This window comes from Stenella coeruleoalba (assembly GCF_951394435.1).
Source record: "Stenella coeruleoalba genome assembly, chromosome: 3".
NCBI lineage: Eukaryota > Metazoa > Chordata > Mammalia > Artiodactyla > Delphinidae > Stenella > Stenella coeruleoalba.
The window spans coordinates 170,932,832-170,955,955 of record NC_137148.1 but is presented as its reverse complement, the minus strand read 5'-3'; the positions used below and the strand labels follow the sequence as shown (position 1 = coordinate 170,955,955).

At 54.6% G+C, this 23,124-nt stretch overlaps 1 protein-coding gene across 2 annotated transcripts in view; it reads left to right on the top strand.

Annotated features, from left to right (window-relative positions):
- Positions 1 to 23,124, top strand: part of ANKRD24 (ankyrin repeat domain 24) — a gene marked incomplete at its 5' end in the record, with an annotated part of 27,805 nt that extends 4,681 nt beyond the window's left edge. The window contains 21 exons of one of the 2 annotated variants that reach the window (XM_079916112.1): positions 324 to 395; positions 9,012 to 9,098; positions 9,200 to 9,330; positions 9,408 to 9,496; positions 10,557 to 10,621; positions 11,119 to 11,176; positions 12,717 to 12,787; positions 12,979 to 13,085; positions 13,261 to 13,448; positions 13,941 to 13,969; positions 14,603 to 14,683; positions 14,821 to 14,928; positions 15,543 to 15,587; positions 15,676 to 15,774; positions 16,621 to 16,693; positions 16,876 to 16,994; positions 17,171 to 18,577; positions 20,806 to 20,973; positions 22,194 to 22,319; positions 22,548 to 22,613; positions 22,810 to 23,124. In XM_079916112.1, the coding sequence (XP_079772238.1) occupies positions 324 to 395; positions 9,012 to 9,098; positions 9,200 to 9,330; positions 9,408 to 9,496; positions 10,557 to 10,621; positions 11,119 to 11,176; positions 12,717 to 12,787; positions 12,979 to 13,085; positions 13,261 to 13,448; positions 13,941 to 13,969; positions 14,603 to 14,683; positions 14,821 to 14,928; positions 15,543 to 15,587; positions 15,676 to 15,774; positions 16,621 to 16,693; positions 16,876 to 16,994; positions 17,171 to 18,577; positions 20,806 to 20,973; positions 22,194 to 22,319; positions 22,548 to 22,613; positions 22,810 to 22,887 (3,267 nt within the window). In that variant the 3' untranslated portion in view covers positions 22,888 to 23,124. Of the gene's footprint in view, positions 1 to 323; positions 396 to 7,845; positions 8,176 to 9,011; positions 9,099 to 9,199; positions 9,331 to 9,407; positions 9,497 to 10,556; positions 10,622 to 11,118; positions 11,177 to 12,716; positions 12,788 to 12,978; positions 13,086 to 13,260; positions 13,449 to 13,940; positions 13,970 to 14,602; positions 14,684 to 14,820; positions 14,929 to 15,542; positions 15,588 to 15,675; positions 15,775 to 16,620; positions 16,694 to 16,875; positions 16,995 to 17,170; positions 18,578 to 20,805; positions 20,974 to 22,193; positions 22,320 to 22,547; positions 22,614 to 22,809 lie in introns of those variants that run through there. The other variant, XM_079916111.1, reaches the window with a different exon arrangement.

The following is a 23,124-nucleotide window of genomic DNA, read 5'->3' as shown; positions in this document are numbered from 1 at the left end:
CTTGGGCAACAGGGAATACTGGTGGAATACATTTATTGAGCACCTATGTTTGCCAGGCTGTATGCTAGGAACCTCACAGGAAACTGGCCACGAGTTGGGTAAGAGGGGATTATTTCCTGCATTTTATGGAAGAGAGATGTAAAACACAGGGCAAGTGACCTGCTGAAGGACACACAGCATTTAGAAGATAGGATAGGTTCATGTCCTGCTCTAGGGGCTGGGATGGCCAGCGGGGAGGAGGAAGTGGTACTTTTGAGGAGTGGGAGGCGGACGACTCTCCTGCCCGCCAGGATTGATGTCCCTTACCCCCTGGCCTTCTGTAGGTGGCCTGGGGAGAGGAGAAACACCTGACACTGGCCATGAAGACCCTGCGGGCACGATTTAAGAAGACAGAGGTGAGTCTGAGGCCACTGAGATGCCTGATGTCCCCCAACTTCAGGCTCCTGTCCCCCAGGACCTGGCTGAAGATGCACTGGGCCCCTGGACTGCTGTCCTCTGTCTGTCATCAGATTCTTTTGGCAGTATGACCAAGCCCCTCCCTGTTCAAAACTCTTTCATGGTTGCCCACCATCCACAGGTTCAAGTTTACCCTTTTAGCCTCTGGCCACCTCCCCTCCCTTTCCTCTCTACTGCCCCCTGCTGCCCTGATCTCCACATTACTTCCTGTTAAAGCTTTTCAGCCACCATGCCTTTGTCCAGGCTGTTCACTCCACCTGCAATTCTCTTCCCTGTACTACTGTGCATCAGATCCTCCCCATCGCTCGCAATTTGTCTCCAAGAACATTTCTTCCGGAAAATCTCTATTCCCAGCTACAGTGACCACTTGCTTTTCTGGGGCCTCACTTTCTCGGGGACCCTGATTTCTTGCTTTTGAGTATTTATTCAGCAAATATTTGTATTGGGTGCTGTTCTAGGCACAAAGGACACAGCAGTGAACAGGGCAGACCGAAATCCCTGCCCTTGTGGAGCTGACAGCTGTGTTGGGGCGATGGATGCTAAACAAGATAAATAAGTGAAAAGGCATATTTTGTACCAGGGAGACAAAGAAAGGGAATTTAAAGCATCCTGAGCAGGGGAGATGGTTGCAGTTTTAAAGCAGGTTGTCCAGAAAGGCCTCACCAAGAAGCTGATATTAGAGTATAGATCAGAAGGGAAAGGAGGAGGAAACCATGTGTGTATTTGCAGGAACTGCGTTCCAGGCAGAGGGAACAGCCAGTGCAAAGGCCCTGAGGTGGGCTCTAGCTGGCTTCTCTTGCAGCTATATTTTGGGCTGTGAACTTCCAGAGACTGCACTCTGTCCTCATTCATTACCCACTCCCTCCCGGCCCCGCTAGTCCCTGCCAGTGTGCAGGCTGGTCCAGGGCACAGAGTGACAGAAGCTAAGAGAGCATTCACATGTAGAGTCTGGCAGCCAGCCTTCCTGAGCACTGGCCTCTGTCAGGCTAGACCTCCCAATTACAGCACAAAGAAACCAGGGTCCAGAGAGGTTAACTTACCTCTCCTGGTCACAGAGTAAAGTGGCAACAGGGAGATTCAAACCCACACGTGTCTGACTTTAGAGCCCTTGGCCTTTCTCCCATGACAGGACCTTCCCATCCGGAAGGCCCAAGGCAATCAGGGAGGCTACCTGGAGGAGGTGGTGCTGGAGCAGAGCATGGAAGGATGGGGAAGATTTAGTTAGACAAGTGAAGGCACACAGGGAGGGGGATGGGGACCAGTGTGAGCAAAGGTCTGGAGGCTGGGCAGAGCCTGGTTGATACAGGGACATAATGGGATGATGAAGAGGTTCTTTTGGCTGGAGCAGAGAATGTGAGGGGGAGCTGAGGCCCGAGAGGGCCCAGCCCGAGGAGTCCTTGAATGTCAAAAACGGGGCAGAGGAACAGCCTGGTTTTATTTTTTAATTAAAAAAATTTTTTTGGCCTTGCTGCGCAGCATGCAGGATCTTAGTTCCCCAGCCAGGGATCGAACCTGTGGCCGCTGCTGTGGAAGAGCAGAGTCTTAACCACAGGACCGCCAGGGAAGTCCCAAGCCTGGTTTTAAAGTCAGATGGCTCTGGGTTCGAATCCTTCCTCTGCCCCTGACTAGCTTGGTGACTTTGTGTATATCTCCACCATCCTCTGGCCTTCCAAAGTTTTCCCAACTGATTTTTATTTTATTTTATTTTATTTTTATTTATTTATTTTGGCTGTGCTGCGCGGCTTGTGGGATCTTAGTTCCCTGACCAGGGATCAAACCAGTGCCCCCTGCAGTGGAAGCTCAGAGTCCTAACCACTGGACCACCAGGGAATTCCCCCCTCAAAATGATTTTTAAATGTATTTTTATTATTTGTCAATTTTAACATTCCTTTCATTTTGTTTATTTTAACGTTTAAAATTTAAATTCAATGCCGTTGAACTCATTTTTATTTCATCCCATTTTTGTTTTTATTTATTTGTTTTCAAACACTACAAGGAGATTTCCATGTGCTTTGCCAGATGTCAGCTCCTTTAACCCTCATAACAATCATATGGGGTAGGAGCTTTTATCTCCACTTTATAAATGAGTAAACGATGCCCAAAGAGGTTAAGGAACTTCCCCAACATCACACAGCTAGGAAGTGAATTCCTGCCTTCTCCCTGGGCTGTGTTACTAGGAACACCTGTGTTACTAGGGCTGTGTTATTGGGCCTTGGTTGCGGGGAAACTTGCATTGATTGAAGTGAGAAGGAAGGAGAGGGAGAGGGAGAGGGAGAGAGAATGAAAGAGAGAGAGAGAGAGAGGGCACCAGAGCAAGGAATAAATTGTTTGTTAAGCCCTACAAAATGTGGCGTGGGGTTAGCTTCATTCACTGCGAACCGATCCTAAAATTTTCATCCCGTTCGAAATCGATTCCTAGTTAGTGTTCACATTTCCTGCTAAAGATTCTGGAGAAGCTGTAGCCAGTGGTAAACCAAACCACGGGATTGTTGAATTTCAAAAGCAGAGTCCTATTGAAATCCAATCCTTCAAAACGTTTGTGCCACTAAAAAAAACAAAAACAAAAAAAACACCTAGGGGCTTCCCTGGTGGCGCAGTGGTTGAGAATCTGCCTGCTAATTCAGGGGACACGGGTTCAAGCCCTGGTCTGGGAGGATCCCACATGCCGCAGAGCAACTAGGCCCGTGAGCCACAACTACTGAGCCTGCGTGTCTGGAGCTTGTGCTCTGCAACAAGAGAGGCCGCGACAGTGAGAAGCTCTCACACTGCGATGAAGAGTGGCCCCTGCTCGCCGCAACTAGAGAAAGCCCTCGCACAGAAACTAAGACCCAACACAGCCAAAAATAAATAAATAAATTAATTGATTAAAGTACCCTTAATTTAAAGAAAACAAAAAACAAAAAAACACCTAATTTGGGACGTGGGTGTGTTTTGATAGGTGCCTGGCACAGTGTCAAGATGAGGGCAGGAATAGAAGGGTGTTAAAACCTCAGCCCGGGTGTGAGGGTCTCTGGGTGTGTCAGGGAGGGCGGGGGCAGCGAGCAGAGCCCGCCTGGGCTGGAGCGGGCACAGCAGATGGGAGGCCTGGGGGAGGAAGGAGAGGAGAAGCTGGTCCTCCACTCCCCCCCCAAAACCGCCCCCCACCCCCGTCAGTCCCTCTACCTGCCAGGCTCCAGTTTCTCTGCCAAACTCAGGAGTCAGGTTCAGCTTTTGTTCGGCTGCCCCGAGGGAAGAAAGCAAACACCCGTGACTGCAGTGGTCCGTCTCCACCTCCGTCTCCATCTCTCTGGACCTTCCATTTCCCATTCTCAGCACACAACCTGCCCGGCGCGCCCTCTCCGCTCCTTTCTGCTTCTCTCATGATACAGCCTGCTCTGCCAGGTCCCAGCAGAGCGCCCTACTTGCTCTGAGCCTTCTCGCACCCTCTCTGGGCCTCAGTTTTTCCATCCATAAAATGGGAGAGACTTCCCTGGTGGTCCAGTGGTTAAGACTCTGCGCTTCCAATGCAGGGAGCACGGATTTGGTCCCTTGTTAGGGGAACTAAGATCCCACATGACACGCGATGCCGCAAAAAGAAAAGAAAAGAAAAGAAAAAAGATGGGAGTTAACTGGAGCCGGGAGCCTAGTCTTTGGATTCCCATCAACCTCCTGCCCTTATTTCAGGTTTTAGAAAAATCCTGCATGGAAGAAGAGTGCGGATTTGTAGAAAATTTTAGAGATTCGTAAACTCCCGGTGCCTCAACACTTTTTGGAAAATCTGTCTGTCTGTCTGTCTCTCCCTCACTTTTATTCCCAGAGTCACTGTTTCTTTTTCTTTTTTTTTTTCAGTTTGAACAAAGTAATTTATTGCTATTAGATCAACACAGGCACTAGGGGATTGATTGAATTTTGTAGCTTGTAGTTTATTATTAGGATGCCCTGAAAAGTACTCTTGAAATGAACAAATGTACATATAGATATATATTAGATATGTGACCTTATTTTAAATGAGTCACTATTTCTTTAATTCATTCAACAAACATTTATTCAGCACCTACTGTGGGCTGGAGATCAGGGCCGGCTTCACAGACACACACACAGACACACACACACACACATACCCTGTCACTCAGAAGGACCCCATGTTTGGTTTCATACTCATTTCTCCCCATCTTGAAATTCTTCATAATTTTCCAACAAGGGGCCCTGCATTTTCATTTTGCACCGGGTCCTTCAAAATCTATACCCGGTACCTGCTGGGGATCCAGCCGCATTGACTAAGGGGGACAAAAATTCCTGCCTGTGCAGAGGTGAGATTCTGTGGAGAGATCAAGAGGAAACAATATTTTCAGAAAGGTACACAGGATGACGTCAGGTAGTGATAAGAACGATGAAGGAAAAATAACCCCCCACTAAGGGGTCAGAGTGACAAGGGGTGATCAGAGAAGGGCTCTCTGAAGAGGTGTCTTCCAGTGCAAAAGACAGTAAAGGAATCAGCGTTGTGGGCAGTGGAGGAAGGAGGGCATTCCGGGTGGAGGACACAGCAAGGGCAAAGGCCCAGAGGTGGGCAGAGCTGTCTGAGGACCAGAAAGGAGGCCACTGCAGCAGGATGTCACGGACCAGGGGAAAGGTAGGGGGAGATGAGCTCAGAGAGTTGACGAGGAGGATTGTTTAGAGCAAAGCTAGGCACATTTTTCCTGTAAAGGGCCAGAAAGTAAACTTTTTTTTTTTTTTTTTGCCACGCCACACAGCTTGTGGGATCTTAGTTTCCTGAGCAGGGATTGAACCCCGGCCCTCGGCAGTGAAAGCATGGAGTCTTAACCATTGGACCACCGGGGAATTCCCATAGGCCATTTGAAAATGGATGGGCATAGCCCCATCCCAATAACACTTGTTTTATGGACACTGGAATGAGAATTTCATATAATTTTCATGTGTCAGGAAGTATTACTCTTCTTTTGATTTTTTTTTTTCCCTGACCACTTATAAGTGTAAAAACCATTCTTAGCTCTTGAGCTGGACCAAACCAGGTGGGGATGGGGTGGGCTGGGACTTGCCACCCACCCCAGCCCTGGGGACCTCAGTTGGCAGTTGGACCGCTTGCCATAGAACCTCCTGGGCTCTGTGAGCAGTTAGCATTTGATGCCGAGCAAAGTCGCTGGAGGCTTTTGAGCAGAAAAGAGAAATGCTCTGATGCAGGCTTTAGGAAGCTGTGGACCAGGGAGGGGAACAGAAGCAGGGAGGCCTGGGAGGAGGTGACCTCCAGATAGAATTGTGATGGGGCTGGACCATGGGTGAGAAGGGGTCCCTGGACGTAGTTTACAGCTGGCGGGGTTGGCTGCTGGATTGGGTATGGGGTGAGAGAGGAGTGAGATGATGCTAAGACTTGGCCTAAGCCCCTACCAGGACAGTGACGCCCTTGGCCCACTGCGGGGGGCTTCTGAGCTTGTCTAACATCCAGAAGGACAGGCCGAGGGCAGTTGGAAATCCGAGGCCTGAGCTGGGAGATCCATTTCAGTCTCCTCTCTGGACAAGCCTGAGAGGGTCACACCACCCCCCCTCGGTGTAAGAGGAGAGAGGAGCCCTTAACACCCTCCTTCCAACTCCCCAATTGCTTATCAGCAGATTCTCCATTTACCTGCCCCCACCTCTCCCTCCATCTGCCTAAAGGTGTCTAAGAATAATCACGGACAACAGCAGTGATCCTGCCTCCGGGTACACTGGGTGATACCTGGGACATTTACGGTTTTCACATGGTGTGTGTGGGGGGGGTGTTTCTGGACCAGGGGTGCCGCTCAACACCCCACAGAGTCCAGGATGGCCCCACCCCAGGGAATGACCAGGCCCCAAGTGTCAGCAGTGCCTCTGGGTGGAGGAACCCGGCTCTATAGTGTTCCTTCCATTATCTATCCCATTGTTAAAGAATTGAGGCCCAGAGAGGGAGAATGGCTGGCCCCGGGTCACACAGCAACTATACAATGGCCAAGCTGGGTTCAAAGCCCCAGTGCCTGTCAGCAGTCACTGCTCTTAAATTTGGGTTCCTGAAGGCCTGTCTCCTCACTCATCCCTTCTCTCCCCTGTAATCCCAATCTTCTCCCTTCTCCTGGTCCCTTCTCGAATTTGCATCCACAACACAGTGGACTATCCTGACTTTTGGAACCATTTGTGGCTCTCCTGACACCCCACACTCCTGGTTTCCCCCGCCTTCCCAGGACCCCCTCCTCCAGCTCCTATGCTAGCACCTCTCCTCCTCTGCCCCCACCCTTAAGTATGCACACCCCTGCCCCACCCCACGCCCCAGGTCCTGGACCAGGGCAGAGGCTACCGCACTGGTCCAGGAGAGCAATTTATTTCATGATTTCTCCCAAACATGATCTTGTTCCTGCCACTCCCCAACTCCTGCCCATTCTTCAAGTTTCAGCTCAGATGTCCTTTCTTCCAGGAAGCCCTCCCTGACTCCCCAGATGATATCAAGAGTCCTCTCTGAGCTCCCAGCTCACCTGGGCTTCCCTCATAATAGCCCTGATCACCTTGGTTCATAAATCCATGGATGTGTCTGTCTCCCCAGGGACCTCAGTGATAGCAGGGACATCTGTCTTCATCACCACTGAGTCCCAATGCCCAGTGCAGTGCCAGGCACCCTGTAGCACAAGTGGACTGAATGAATGAAATACACATGGCTCAGAGGGCTTGGCTTTGTGAGTCACACATTAACAGAGCAAACATTCACCAACTGCCCACTCCACCCTGGGGTGCCCATCCCACCCTGGCCTCTGCCAGGGAGGCCTCAGTGGGACCCTGCTCTCAAGGGGCTTCCAGTCTGAGAAAAGCAGCAGAACACAGACCCTCCCGGCCCCTTGGAGTTAGAGCCAAAGGCTGTGTCCATTCTGTCTTTCAGTGGTTTAACTGAGCACCTACTATGTCCTGCGTCCCTAGGATTCAGTATTAGATATGCACACAGCCCAACCACATCTTTCTTTGAATCCGTGTTTATGGCGCACTATGTTCCAGGCCCCATATCTAGCATCTCATTTAGTCTTCCCAGTAACCCTCTGCAGTAGGTACTGTTTAATATGAAACCCATTTCCCGGATGAGGAAAGTGAAGTCCAAAGCAGGTAAGTATCTGGGCCGATCTTATAGATGGTAAATGGCGGGTGTGTGGAGGGCAGGGGGCGTGGTGGGGGGGTGCCCTGGATTCAAATTCAGGTTTGTCAGACGGCAGAGCCCCGCTGGTGGATGATGAATGAATGAATGAGTGAATGAATGAGTGAGGGAGAGCCCGGATAGCCCAGCGGCAGTGGAACCAGACCGGGAGTCACCTGAGACCACCCCCCCGTATCCCACACTCCCCCTCTTCCCCGCCCCCCCCCCCCCCCCCCAGAGAGGCGGAGACGAACGCAGGCGGGTCCATGGAGATCCTGGGAGCCTGGCCCTCTTTGCCTCAGCCTCCCGGTGGCAAGAAGGTCAGGTCGGGCCACCGCGGTGCCCCTCCCCCAGAGCCCAGCCCCCTTCCCTGGCACTCCCCCCGACCCGTAGGGGAGAGGCCGGGAGGGGGGCAGCAGGCGGGGCACGCGGGGGAGGTTTGGCGCGGGGCTTGGAGGGACCGCGCGGGCCGGGCGGCCGAGCCCCGGCATCGCGGGCCCTTCCCTCTGGTCACCTCCCGGAGCCCGGCCGCCCGGCCGCCCGGCGCCCTGGACACCATGAAGCAGCTGTGCCTTTGCGCCGCCGCCTCCTTCGCGGTAGGGCCGGGGGAAGGGGCGCGGGAGCGGGGCGGGCGCGGGCCCTTCCTCCCCTCCCCGTCCCGCCCCTCCCCGCCCCCTGACCTCGCAGAGCCTAGACCCTCCACCCTCAGACCCGCGAAGGATGATCAGGGAGGAGGGAGGGGGCGGGGCAGAGACTGGGGGGGATGGATGGGACATTTGGGGGGACGGTTTTGAGGACAGATGGGGACACAGGAGAATTTGGAGGGCATTTAGAGAGACAGTTTTGGGGAACAGTTTTGGGGGATCATTTGTGGGGACAGTTTGGATGCTGTTTTGGGTGATCTTTTCTGGGAAAAGATATTGACATTTGGAGAACAATTTTGGAGGACCTCTGAAAGATTTTAGGGGAGGACATTTTGGGGACAGATGATGGGATCATTGGGGGGATGATTTTGGAGAACATGTCAGGAATTTGGGGAAGACATTTTGGAATGCATTTCAGATATTGGGACATTTGGGAGACAATTGTGACATCTGAGGCAGTCAAAGGATAGATGGCAGAGGGTGGTGCTGAGGGACATTGAAGCAACCTTTTTAGGGGTTCCTATGGGAAGATTTCGGAGGGTAGTTCAGAAAGGGATATGGTGAGGTGATATTGGAAAGGTGGCTTTCACTAAGGGATGGGCTGGGAGCCTAGGTTTGGGGGACAACTTTTTGGAAAGATGCTGGGGGCTGATCTGGGGATGGTTTAATGGTACGATGGTGGAAGTGGTGTATGACAGCTGGGGCGATGGACCTGGGGGCAGATGCTGGGGACCCAGGCTTGAGGGTTGCTGTCTCAGGCCCCCACCCAGGACCACTCCCCCCGGCAGCTGCGGCTCAGCCCCACTGACCTTGGCTCCTGCCCACCCTGCGGCCCCTGCCCCATCCCGAAGCCGGCAGCCAGAGGCAGGCGCCAGGCAAGTGCCCAGGCCGGGCGGTGAGAGCCCGGAGCCCCTGCTGGGGGAGTGGGGAGGGGCAGTGGCTGCCAGTCCCATGTTCCCCTGGGTGTGCCCCGCAGAGCCAGGACTGGGGCAAAAGTGACGAGCGGCTGCTGCAGGCCGTGGAGAACAATGATGCCGCACGGGTGGCCTCCCTCATTGTCCGCAAGGGGCTGGTGCCCACGAAGCTGGACCCCGAGGGCAAGTCCGCGTGAGTGCCCACGTCCTGGGGGTGTGATGGCTGAGGGGTGGCCACCCTGCAGCTGACCCCTGACCTCTGGCCTCCAGATTCCACCTGGCGGCCATGAGGGGTGCAGCCAGCTGTCTAGAGGTGATGCTGACACACGGCGCCAACGTTATGAGCACGGATGGGGCAGGTACTACCCGCCGGGCCCTGGGGGAGGGAAGAGGAACTCAGACCAGGTGCCCAGCCTGAGGGTCCAGCCGGGCCCTGCTTCATGGCCTCCATGTCCTGCTGAAAAAGGGGGGTTCTCTTCAGTGCCCCCAGGGAGGCACAGGGGCGAGTCAGGCTGTGGTACCCAAGGATGGAGACCATGGCCGGCAGCAAACAGAGTGAGTCAACTTGTGGATCAGGGAGAGCTGGGACTCAGGTAGTGGTTGAGTCAGAGGAAGTAATGGAAACAGAGGAGCATCTGAGCTTGAGGAGCATCTGGGGGCGTGAGAATAACAAGTACAGTTTTTTGGAGGGGAGTATCTGAGGTGCATGGAGTAGCTGGGCTCTAGAGTTAGCTGGAGCTCTGGGAGTAGCTGAGACAAAAGGAGAATCTAGGTGTGTGACTTAACTAGGGCCCTGAGGGATAACTGCAATAGAAAGCATGGCCAGAGGGAGTAGTTGGGACTCAGGGAATAGCTAGGCATGGGGCATAGCCACATCTGAAGCTTCAGGGCAACAAGTATAGGAGCCAGGATGTAGGGGTACTGGGAATTTGTGGAGTATCAAAGAAAGCGGCATAGCTGGCACTTTGGTGTAGTTGAGCTTATAGAGTAGCTGGGACCTGGGGAGTAGCTGGGGACCTGGGGAGTAGCTGGGACCTAGGGAGTAAGCTGGTGACCTGGGGAGTAGCTGGGGACTGGGGGAGTAGCTGAGGACCTGGGGAGTAGCTGGGGACCGAGGGAGTAGCTGGGGACCGAGGGAGTAGCTGAGGACCTGGGGAGTAGCTGGGGACCTGGGGAGTAGCTGGGGACAGTAGTGCTTGAGGAGTGGATGGATGTGGAGTGTAGCTGGGATGAGATTGTCTGGGACACCTACTAGCTGAGGTTTGGAGAGCCTCTGGTCCCAGGGAGTAGCACAGTTTTGAGAAGTACCTGGGTTTGGGGACTTGTTAGAGTCATCACAAGTAGTTGACACAGGTTTGGGGGGGCAACTGGAAGTTCCCTGAGTATCTGAAGCTCTAGTACATTCTCTCTCCCTTTCAGGTTACAGTGCCCTCCACCTGGCCGCCAAGTATGGGCACCCTCAGTGCTTGAAGCAACTACTGCAGGTCATGTCCTTTCCTGCCTCAGATACTTCCCAACCCCAGATACTCCCTTGCCCTGACTAGTCCTGAGTTCCAGGAATTCACTGAACCCCCAGTTACCCCCTGAATCCTTTGTATTCCTTGGCCCCTTTTACTCCTGAGTCCCAGCTACTCCTTGGACAACCAGATACTCCCTGAGTGTCCAGCTGCTTCCCACACCCAAGTTATACTCCCAATACCAGCTATTTCCTGAGCCCAGCTTCTCCCCAAACCCCCGGCTGCCCCTGGGCTCCCAGCTAATCCCTCTTTCTCACCGATTTTCATAAAAGCCAAGAGAGTCATTTGGGGGCCTGTGAGAAGTGGGTTCCACAGAGCAGGTGGGTGGGAGGGGAGAAGGGGGGAGGCAAGGAGGCTGAAATACAGCAGAGCCCAAGGAGGGGCAGTTCCTAGAGAAATTAGGCAACAGGGATGGCTCCTAAACAGGGATGGCTCCACCTCCAATGACACGCCTCCCCCCCCAGGCATCCTGCGTGGTGGATACTGTGGACAGTAGTGGGTGGACGGCCCTGCATCACGCAGGTGGGTGCAGCCTGGCCTCGCCCTGGCCACCATGGCCCAGAGGGGGCTAGGCTTGGGAATTATTCTACCTAGGGCTCTGGGGACCTGCCTAGGACATTCCACCTCCTTCCTCATGGAGCCCCTACCGTGTGCCAGGCACTGGGCTCTGCATTATCCTCAGTGACCCTTTGAGCCATGGACGATGACCATTGCACAGACAAGGGGATTGAGGCTTATCAGCAAGAAAGTGGGGAGGATCCAGGCCGTCTGACCCCGAAGCACAGGCTGCTGTATGCTGGGCCTGGGTGAGGACGATCAGAGGGTGACCAGAGTATAATTTGCTTCAAGGAACTCCTAGGGAATCTCAGGAAGGCCAAAGGTCCAGGCAACCTTCATAGTCATCAAATCCAAATTCCTTTCCTGAGGGAGGGAAGGGACCCACCCACCTGAGCCAGGACCCAGCCCAACGTCTGTCCACTGTGCCCATGACATTCGAGAATGTCTTTCACTTGATGACTCAAGAAACGTCTATCCTCTTGGGAGCGTGGAATACATTTGCTCTGGAGTTTTATTCACTGTTGAAACATTCCCTGCAGTTGGAGTACGCTGCCACCTAGTGGTGGCAAAGCCTTTGATCACGTTATGGAAGCTCCATGGTTTTTTTCTTTCAATAAATATTGAGTACCTGCTGTGTGCCAGGCTCGGTTCTAAGCGATGGGATTACAACAGCAAACAAAACCCTATAAGTCCTTGGGCACACAGCAGGTAATCACATAAAGTTTGATGATTTTTTTTTTAGCTTTTTTTCTTATTTTATCTTTTTGGCCATGCTGCACAGCACGTGGGATCTTAGTTCCCTCACCAGGGATCGAACCCGCGCCCCCTGCAGTGGAATTGCGGAGTCTTAACCACTGGACCACCAGGGAAATCCAAGAGTTTAATGGTTTTCCAGCAACACTTCCTTGCACAAAGCCCTTCCTTCCCTCTTTGAGGCTCTGGACATAACACACCTTGTCCTACTTCCTTGATGACCAAGTCCTTCCAAGCTCCTCCCTGCCTCAGGGTCCATGTCCATGCAGTGACCTCTACCCTCCCCCTTTCACCATCAAAACCCAAGCTCAGATCAAACCCCGAGAAGCCTGCCCAACCTCAGCGGAGGTCTGATCTCTGTAGTAAATATTAACACTCTTTGTATGAGGGTTTGGTGTATAGTCGGTACACAATAAATGCTGGTTGAATCAAAAGGGGTTAAATACATGAAAATCAGTGAAACGTTCCACCCTAAGAGGGACCCACAGTGGAATGTGGAAGGAGCTTGGGACTGGGAATTAGAAGACCTGGGTCCTCATCCTGGCTCTTTCTCTGACCCCCTGGGTGACCGTGGGCCTGGCTGGGCCTCAGTTTCTTCATCTGTATAATAGGAGTCATATCTTTGTCACTGATCTTCTGGGGGAGGTGGGAGTTTCTCATGAAATAAAGGATAAGAATCACGCTCAGGCAGAAGGCCCCCAGAAAATATCAAAGCCATGCCCTTCCTACCCACCCTTCTCTCTTTTTCCAGCGGCTGGCGGCTGCGTCTCCTGCTCAGAAATGCTCTGCTCCTTCAAGGCACATCTGAATCCCCGAGATCGGGTGAGTCTTTGGGATCTTGTGGGGAAAGATACTGCATTTGAGGTATGCTGCCACCCGGTGGCAGCATCCCAGGCACCCTTTGAAAAGTATGAAGATTTGGAGGGAAGCTTGGGGGCCGTCATAGGCTTCCCCACCTCCCAGAGTCATTCTCTCATGCCTTGTCTCACCCCTCTCCCACCCCCCTCCCCCAGCTGGGTACAACACCCCTCATCATAGCAGCTCAGATGTGTCACACAGATCTGTGCCGCCTCCTCCTGCAGCAAGGGGCTGCTGCAAATGACCAGGACCTTCAGGGCAGGTGAGCATCTCCCCTCTCAGCCAGTCCATTGTGTGCTGTGTGACTTAAGCAAGTCTCTTAATCTCTCTGGGTGTGGGATCTAGTTGTCCTCCTCCCCTTACCCACCCTGGGTGTTGAGGAGGGTGTGGTGGTTTGAAAGTGTCCTCACCCCCTCAGTAGCCTCCTCTTCTGGTAGGACGGCCCTGATGCTGGCCTGTGAGGGAGCCAGCCCCGAAACAGTGGAGGTGCTGCTGCAGGGTGGGGCCCAGCCGGGCATCACTGATGCGCTGGGCCAGGACGCTGCTCACTACGGCGCCCTGGCAGGGGACAAACTCATCCTACACCTCCTGCAGGAGGCCGCCCAGCGCCCCTCAGCACCCAGCGGTATGCAAACCCCACCTCTGAACAATTTTGAGCACCCTCCTCCATCTTCTAGGTAATTTCTTGTCACCCCTTTCTCTCCCTCCCTACTGTGGATAGTTTCAAGGTATCCCTATTTGTATTATAGGAGGTTTCATTGCTCCCGTCACACTACTCAGGACAGTTTTGAGGAACCCCAGAGCTTTTAGAATAGCCTAGGGGTCAACTCTGTTTTCCTGGGTCATCCATATGCTTGGATGTTTACCTTTCCTAAGAATTGGCCCTTCCGCTTGCCCCATCCTGGAGATGCCACTGTTCTCTCTTTTTGAGAGTTTCAAGGCCCCTCCTATTAGTATTCTGTCAAAGTGGTTGATTCCTACCTTGAAAGTCCTGATTCTGGGGGGAGTTGGGAGCCGTCTCAAGTCCCCTGGGCTCACTAATGCCCTTCCTAGGGCTAGGAATGGAATCCCTAGAACAGTGCCTGACCCTGCTTCCCTCTCTCCCCTGCCCTCCCAGAGGATGACTCAGGCGAGGCATCATCTCAGGTATGGATCCCTAAGCAGCGAGCAAGTCCCTCTCCCTGTGCACACACTACCTTCCCCCTTGCCCCAGGCTCCCTGGGAAGAGCAGGAAGAGGTGGACCCTTGACTCAGGGTTAATACCAGGAAGGACCAGGTTGGGGAAGAATGCCGCCTTCGGGGTATGCTGCCACCAAGTGGCGGCAGCACCCACAGCATAATTCTCAAGACTCAATGAGAACACTGGGGGGATGGGGCCACATCATGGGGCTAGGGTGGGATGGTAGAGGGAACTGAGATGGGTGAGGGCTGGTGCAGTCAGCGAAGGAGTCAGGTTTGGCCTCTTTCTCTCTTCCGGCACTACAGCATCTCAGCTCCATAGGGAAAGAATTGTAAAAATTGGGTCCAGCTGGGGAAAGTGCCAGGGCATGGAGAGGGGCAGAGGGTAAAACATAAGATTTAGAGCTCCCAGGAGATGTAGTCTTGCCCCCTTTTATGCTGGGATAAGTGAGGACCAGCGAGAGGCAGGGACTCACTCGAGATCACACAGGAAGTGAGGGCACAGTTGGGGCTGGTGACAGAGAGTGGGTTGGCTGTGTTGGTTTATTTGGGTGGGAGGCTGGCGTGTCCCCCATGTACCCCCTCTACCCCTCCCCCCAGAACTCTGTGTCCAGCCATGAAAAGCAAGGGGCCCCCAAGAAGCGAAAGGCACCTCAGCCCCCTGCCAATATCCCGATGCCGGTGAGAGATGCCCTGGCCTTGGGGGGAGGCATGGAGGGACTCCAGGCAGGATGGGGAGAAAGCTCTGGCTCAGGTACGGGAGGGTACAGTCCTTGGGCATCATGTAAAGGTGGTGGGTTCCCGGGGTCGGGGGACAGGATGATCAAGATGCCTATGAGGAGATCGTGCGGCTGCGACAGGAGAGGGGCCGCCTGCTGCAGAAGATCCGGGGCCTGGAGCAGAACCAGGAACGGAAGAAGCAGGAGGTGAGGGGCCTCAGAGACATGGGCCTTGGGCTAAGCCTGCAGCAGGTACCATTTTGGGGGTACCCTACCTCTTCTCCCTCTCCACACACACGGGCCTCCTCGGTGTTCCTCCAACACTCCAGGCACGGTGCTGCCCCCGGGCCTTTGCACGTGCTGTGGCCTCTGCCAGAAACACCTTTTCCCAGATGTCCTTATGACTCCCTCCCTCATCTCCTTCAGGTCTTTGCTCAAAGACACCTTCCCTACCCAAATTATTTAAAATTGTTACACCCCGACTCACTTCACAGTTCCCTTTATTTTTATTCAAAGCACTTACTGCTATTGGATGTACCATATATTTTATTCATATTCACCCATTCGACTGTAAGCCCACGAGGGCAGACATGGTTGATGGTGCCTGGCTCACAGTAGATGCTTCATAAGTATTTACTGGATGGATGAATATTTGAATAAGTGAGTGAATGAATAAATAAACGAATTAGTGGCCCTAAAGGGGGTCTGGCACAAAATAGGCCAGAGGACATCTGTGGTTGGGATGGAGGGCCACTGAGCAGGAGGTAGGCCAGGGAGGCCCCCCAGCCCAGATCCAAGCCCAGGCCCCTTTCTTCCGTCAGCTGCCAGAGGCGGAGGCCAGCTCCCTCCACAGCCTGGAGAGACAGGTAGGGTGGAAGGTGGGGGGAAGCTGGATGGCCAGCTGCCCAGTGTTTTCCCCAGAGGCCCACTGAGCCCCCCACTGCCTCCCTGCAGGTGCAAGAGCTACAGCAGCTGCTGGCAGAGAGGCAGGAGGAGAAGGAGAGTCTAGGACGGGAGGTGGAAAGTTTGCAGAGCAGGCTGTCCCTGCTGGAGGTGGGCCCAGCCGGGAGCAGGGCAGGGGTGGGGCTTCTAGGGGCGGGGCCACCAGGGGCGGGGCCACCAGGGGGAAGGGCCTCTCTTCTGCTGCAGCTGCATGATAGCCACACTAATACACATAGTCACACACATGCAAACACAGAACAGACAAACGTACAAACACAGGTACACATAATAGACACTTTTAAAAACACAGAATCACACATGCTGACATACGTGCAGAGATGAACAGCCACGCTTGTATATATGTGGTCTTACACATACAACAGGCAAACACACAACAAACACATCTATGGGTGTATAATCACACATGCACAACAAATACTTGGGCACACACAGCAGATATTTCTCATTCAATCACACACCTAGGCAACACACCCACAAATACATGTACACACACAAGTATTTCTCAAAATACATAATTACACAAACATAGATACATGTACACAACCATGTTCACGCACATGCACACATACAGAAACACAGAACGGTCACACACCACAGACTAAAATACAAGTGCAAAATCACACACAGTCACGGGGACTCACATAGGAGAGACCGGGGCCACTGTGCACGCCCACACGTGCACACACATGCTCACCGCCGACCCACAGACCCTGAACCACTGTTGCAGGTACTCGCACACAGGCAGACAGCCGTGGCCCCACACAGAATTGCAGACACACCCTTTCAAGGACTCACTCCCATCCCTCTCTTGGTCCCCTGTGACCAGGTGGCACGTACACCCCTAGTTGTTGGGGTTATGGACACAAACTTGGGGGAGACATGGGGGCTGGAGGGAGGGCAAGACCCCGAGCCGGACCCTGATCACCCCCCCACCAGAATGAGAGGGAGAACACCAGCTATGATGTGGCCACCCTGCAGGACGAGGAGGGTGAGCTGCCCGACTTCCCAGGTGAGCTCCCACCTGCCCTCCCCCACCCGTTGTGTCTGGGGCCCCAGGAGTTGGAGCCTTGACCCATAGGCATTGAGAGAGGTTGCGTCTGGGAGGGAGCTTGGCCCGCCCCGTTAGTTATTCCACTCCCCAAAGTCGGCCTGCCCAGGGACCCTGGGGCCTGACTCTGTGTCCCCTGCCAGGGGCTGAGGCGCTGCTCTCCAAGCACCTAAGCCCATCGGCCCAGGATCTCTTGGCCTCGCTGCAGGAGCAGGTGGCCACGCTCACCAGACAGAACCAGGAACTGATGGAGAAGGTCCAGGTGGGGAAACTGAGGCCCGGGAGGGTTGGGTGGGGACAGACCTGAGGACCTGAGGGGCTGTTCCCCGGGGGGTTGGGCGGGCACGTGGCTGAGTCTGTGGACAGGGAAAGTGGCATGGCTGCCCTGTGCCCCCCATGGCCACTTCAGCTCTTGCCCGGCTGCCCTGCCCCCGCCAGATCCTGGAGCACTTCGAGAAGGACGAGATGGAGGCTGACAGTCTGGCCGAGGTCATCCCTCTGGCGCTGTACAACTCTCTCCGGGCTGAGTTTGACCAGCTCCGCAGGCAGCATGCCAAGGCCCTGCAGGCGCTGGGGCAGCAGGAAGCACAGGAGGGCCCTGGAGAAGAGGAGGCAGCCCCTAGGGAGGGCAACGGCCCGGGAGCCAAGGCCGCCAGAAACGGACCAGTGGAAGCAGAGCTTAACGGCACTGCAGCTCCGGAAACCAGAGTTAATGGAGCCGAGAGCACAGATGAGGAGGCTGCGGGAGTAGAAACCACGGAAGCCAGAGCTTTGGAAGCAGCATCCATGGTGGCGGAGGCCACGGAAACAAGACCCACGGACGCTGAGGCCACGGAAACAGAGGGTGTGGGCGCCGAGCGCTTGGAAACAAAGGCCGCGGGGGCTGAGGTCACAGAAACGAAAACTCTAGAAGAAGGAGGAAACTCAGAAACAGAGGCCACGGGAGCAGAGTCCACAAATATGAAAACAGAGGAACCAGAATGGAAGGCCAGTGGAACAGGTGCTGTGCAGGAAGAGCTCACAGGCACAGGGACCATGAAAACGGAGGCCGTGGGAGTGGAGGCCATGACCCCGAGGGTCACCACAGGCCCCACCTTGCACCCCAGTGCTGCCGAGCTGGAGGCGGCCCACGGCAAGTGTGAGCCCGCGGAGGCCGAGGGTGGTGGAGCTGGCGGGGTCAGCAGCGGTGACACAGGCCAGCTGCGGGCCGCCCTGGAGCAGGCCCGGGAGGACCTCCGAGACCGGGACTGCCGCCTCCGGGAGATGGAAGCGGCCTCAGCCCAGCTGGACGAGGCCCAGGCCGGCCGGCTGTTGGCCGAGGAGGAGGCTCGAGGCCTGCGGGCAGAGCTGGCCCAGCGGGAGGAGTTGCGGCTGGAGCTGAGCCGGGAGGTGCAGGCCCTACGGGAGCAGCTGGCTACGGCCGCAGCCGCCGGGGAGCAGCAGCGGGCTGCGGCCATCAAGCTGGGCCAGGCGCGGGATGTGGCTGAGGCCCGGGCTTCTGAGCTGGCCGCGGCCTGCGAGGAGGCTCGGCGGGGCCTGGCGGAATTGCGTGAGGCCTCCGAGGTGCTCCACCAGTCAGTGGTGCCAGCCTCGGAGCATCACCGGCTGCAGGAGGAGGCCCTGGAGTTGCGGGGACGGGCGGCCAGCCTGGAGCAGGAGGTGGTGGCCACGGGCAAGGAGGCCGCCCGTCTGCGGGCAGAGCTGGAGCGCGAGCGTGTGGGCAGCGTGGCCCGCCTGGAGCACGAGCGCATCGTGGATGCCCTGCAGGCCGACGTGGCCCGGCTGCAGGGGCAGCTGGAGGAGCTGGGGCGACGCCACGAGAAGACCAGCGCCGAGGTCTTCCAGGTGAGCGTGGTGGGATCCTCATTGGGCACAGCCAGTAGCCAGTTGGTGGTCTGTTCTGACCCCACAGCCATGCGATGTTTCGACCCCATCGGTTTCAGTCCTGCAGAGACTTGCCGCTGCGATATATCCAGGTGGACCTTTGACCCTGCAGCCATTCTGACCTCCTGGGTGTTTCAACTGGTGTTTTCTTTTTAAAAACCTTTTGGTCATTTTGACCCCATCATTTTTTCTAATGGTTAGCCCTTTTTGCCATCTTCCTTTTTTGTTTTTGTTTTTGTGGTACGCGGGCCTCTCACTGTTGTGGCCTCTTCTGTTGCGGAGCACAGGTTCCGGATGCGCAGGCTCAGTGGCCATGGCTCATGGGCCCAGCCGCTCCACGGCATGTGGGATCCTCCCGGACCGGGGCACGAACCCACGTCCCCTGCATCGGCAGGCGGACTCTCAACCACTGCGCCACCAGGGAAGCCCGCCATCTTCCTTTTTGTCTATCTATTTATTTATTTACTTATTTTTGGCTGTGTTGGGTCTTTGTTGCTGCCCGCGGGCTTTCTCTAGTTGCGGCGAGAGGGGGCTACTCTTCGTTGTGGTGTGTAGGCTTCTCATTGCGGTGGCTTCTCGTTGCGGACCACGGGCTCTAGGCGTGTGGGCTCAGTAGCTGTGGCTCGTGGGCTCTAGAGCGCAGGCTCAGTAGCTGTGGCGCACAGGCTTAGCTGCTCCGTGGCATGTGGGATCCTCCCAGACCAGGGCTCGAACCTGTGTCCCCTGCATTGGCAGGTGGATTCTTAATCACTGTGCCACGGGGGATGTCCCTGGCACGTGGGATCTTCGTTGCAGTGCACGGGCTCAGTAGTTGCGGCGCACGGGCTCTCTAGTTGTGACACGCGGGCTCTAGAGCATGCGGGCCTAGTTGCCCCACAGCATGTGGGATCTTAGTTCCCTGACCAGGGATCGAACCCACACCCCTTGCAGTGGAGGAAGGAGGATTCTAAACCACTGGACAACCAGGGAAGTCCTGAAGGTGGATCTTTTGACCCCATCTCTTTTCTTAAATACACACACACACACACACACACACACACACACACCCCGCAAAAAAACCTAGCAACTGTTTTTAACAAATATGTGAATAAAAAGCCACATTTGTTAGTTGTCATCAGGAAAGCGTTTTTCTCTCCATGCCTCTGTTTACTCACCTGTATAATGGAGCTAATAATAGTTCTTAGTCCTCACATGAGAATTAAGTGGTTTAATTTTACTTAGGACAGTGATGGTACAAGTGATTAATAATTGCAGCCAGGATTACTGTTTTTCCAAGAACATTCTCTTCTATTTTTTTTTTTTTTTTTTTGGCTGCACTGCTTTCAGGGATCTTAGTTCCCCGACCAGGGATCTAACCTGTGCCCCCTGCAGTGGAAGCGTGGAGTCTTAACCACTGGACCGCCAGGGAAGCCCTATTTTCTGAATTTTACCTTCCTTCATGATCACTTCTTTTGTGGGTAAATTTTGCAAGTCTGATTTGATTCAGACTTAGTTTTTTTTTTTTTAATTGTTAAGGTGTAGTCAGTCTGTACTAAGTGGAACATCTAATTATTATCCATTTTCCCTGACCTTTTATTTCTTTTAAGGCCACTGATCCCCCCCCAGGATCAATTTTTGCAAATCTAACACTGCTCCAATCTTGATATTTTTGTGAAAATGCAGTCATCAATTTTGGGGCATTTGTTTGCTTTTCATCCAGACTCTTCTGTTTTTCCTTCATTTCGTAAGAAATCTACAAACCTTCACACCACTGGCAGAGAAAAGAACATTGGCTATATTGTAATAATAATGATAATAACGTTCATTATGTAATAATAACACTAAAAACAACATCACAAACTTGAAGATAGCACTTACTGTGTGCCAAGCACCATTCTAAGTGTATTCCATGTATTTTCTCATTTTATCCTCACAATCACCCTGTGACGTGGAGGCGCTTATTATCCTCGTTTTACATATGAGCAAATTGAGACACAGAGAGCATGTGTCACTTGTCTAAGGACACACAGCTTGGCAGAGTCAGAATGTTCATCGGGCCCAAAGAAATCCAGAACTTCCCTGAATCAAATTCCTTGAGGCCAAACGGGCTTGAATAGCCTCAGACCAAAATAGAAGGGTCAGAATCTTTGGTGTCCAGGCATCTTTGGGGTCCAGACGTCCTCAGGGTCACACATGGGTTTGGGCCGCAGGTGCAGCGGGAGGCGCTATTCATGAAGAGTGAACGGCATGCGGCCGAGGCCCAGCTGGCCACCGCAGAGCAGCAGCTGCGGGGGCTACGTACTGAGGCCGAGCGGGCACGCCAGGCCCAGAGCCGTGCCCAGGAGGCCCTGGAGAGCGCCAAGGAGAAGGACAAGAAGGTGGGTGCCCTTTTCTTGTGCTCAGTCAGGGGGCCCCCCACTCGACAGAGGTTGGAGGGAATCTAAGAATGTCCCAACTGAAAGAGCCTTGGGAAATCAGCCCATTTTTCAGATGAGCAAACAGAGGCTCCAAGAGGCAAACTGAGTGTCTTGAAGTCACACAGCACCTCACTAGACAGTGGATGTGACCCCCAGAGCCCCAGGTGCTTTAGCACACAGAGAAACCCAGCCCCAACCTGCTGTGTGACCCTGGGCAAGTCACTTGACCTCTCTGAGCCCCAGTTTCCACCTCTGTAAAATGAAGATAAAATTGCGGTAGGGATTATGGTTTATTTGTAGCAGTGTTCCTCCCCTTCAGCACTAGTGACATTTGGGGCTAGGTTAGTCTTTGTGGGGGACCATCCCGGGCACTGTGGGGCATGGGGCAGCATTCGTGGCCCCTACCCACTCGATATCAGGAGCACCCCCAGTGGTGACAAACACAGATATTGCCTGGCATCCCCGGGAGGCAGGATCTCCCCTGGTTGAGAACCTCTGATCTATAGAAATAACAATAAAGCCCAGCATTTATTGAGTGCCTGCTGTTTGCTGACACAGTTTAAACTTAATCACAGCAGCCTGCCAAGGTGAGAAGTGTGATTCTCTTTACAGATGAGGAAACTGAGATTCAGAGGGTGTAAGTCATCTTCCCAAGATCTCCAGCAGGGAAAGGGTAGAGAAGGACCCAAACCCTGGCCTGTCTGACCCAGCCCCACCAGGCCAGGCTGCTTTCGGCCCTCCTGTTCTGTCTGTCTCCGCTTTCACTTCCCGGGACTCCAAGATCCACAAGGTTTTTCTGTAAAGGGCCAGACGGTCAATGTTCTTGGCCTTACTTGGCCAGGGCACTCAGCTCTGCCGCTGACGCAGGAGCGGTAGACCCTGTGGCAATGAATGGGCTTGGCCGTGCGCCAATAACATTTTACGTTTGGCCATGGAGATGTGAATTTGGTTTCATTTGCACATGTCGGGAAATGTCATTCTTCTTCGGACTTCTTCCCCCTCAACCATTTAACATGTGGAAACCATTCTTAGCCGATGGGCCGGACTCAGCCTGCAGGGCAGAGTTTGCTAACCTCTAGGATGCAACTTTCCCTCCAAGGCCTGTCCTTTGCCTGGAAAGGTCGCAGGCCCCCAGCCCCGGGCTCAGGATGCTAGCTGACCCTCCCCTGATCCCACCTCAGATCACAGAGCTCTCCAAGGAAGTCTTCAGTCTTAAGGAGGCACTGAAGGACCAGCCGGGAGGCCCAGGCTCCTCGGACGTGGAGGCCCTTCGTGGCCAGGTGAAGGCTCTACGGGAGCAGCTGGAGGTGAGAGCCTCGCCCACCCGCTGGGCACAGGGGTCCCCGGAGGGTGACGGGCAGGCAGGAGGTTGGGCACATGGGCCAGGCGTGGAAGGAAAACAGTTCAGTATTTTAGCAAGCAGGACAGCCACGCCGGCGCCTACCATCAAACTAGGGGCTCGGGGTGCAAAGGGGGCTTTCTGGCATATCTTGGAGGGGGTTCTGCTTTTCTGAGCGTCCTCCCCACACCCACAGGAAGCTGCCAGGGACCACAGTGCCGTGGTGGCCTTGTATAGGAGCCACCTCCTCTACGCCATTCAGGTGAGTCACCCTGGCTTTGGGTGCGCCACTGCTGCTCCCTGGGCCTCAATGTCCCCATCTGGACAATGGGACGCTGGTCGAGGGAAGAGATTCATGGCCTCCGGGGCGGGGGGGCGGGGAGGGGAATGGAGAAGCTGGGTGGGGGGCGGTGGGGAACGCCCAGGCTCTCTCCGCTTCTCTCCACCTCCCGCCCCAGGGTCAGATGGATGAAGACGTACAGCGGATTCTGAGTCAGATCCTGCAGATGCAAAGACTCCAGGCCCAGGGCCGCTGAGGTCAGAGCACTGCCCTCCGCCTTCCAGGCCCCGAGTCGGGGCTCCCAGACTCACGCGCTGACCATCCGCACTTGGAGACCAGCCTGGGCTCCTTCCCAACGGTCCCTCACTGCCTCCACGGCCCCACTGGTCCCTGCATGCGCTGGTCAGTCTAGACCCGGGCCCTGACCGTGTACCCTTCCCTGCGCCGGAGAATTTGTGAGTCCCCTCCCTCACGTCTGGTCTTATCATCAGAC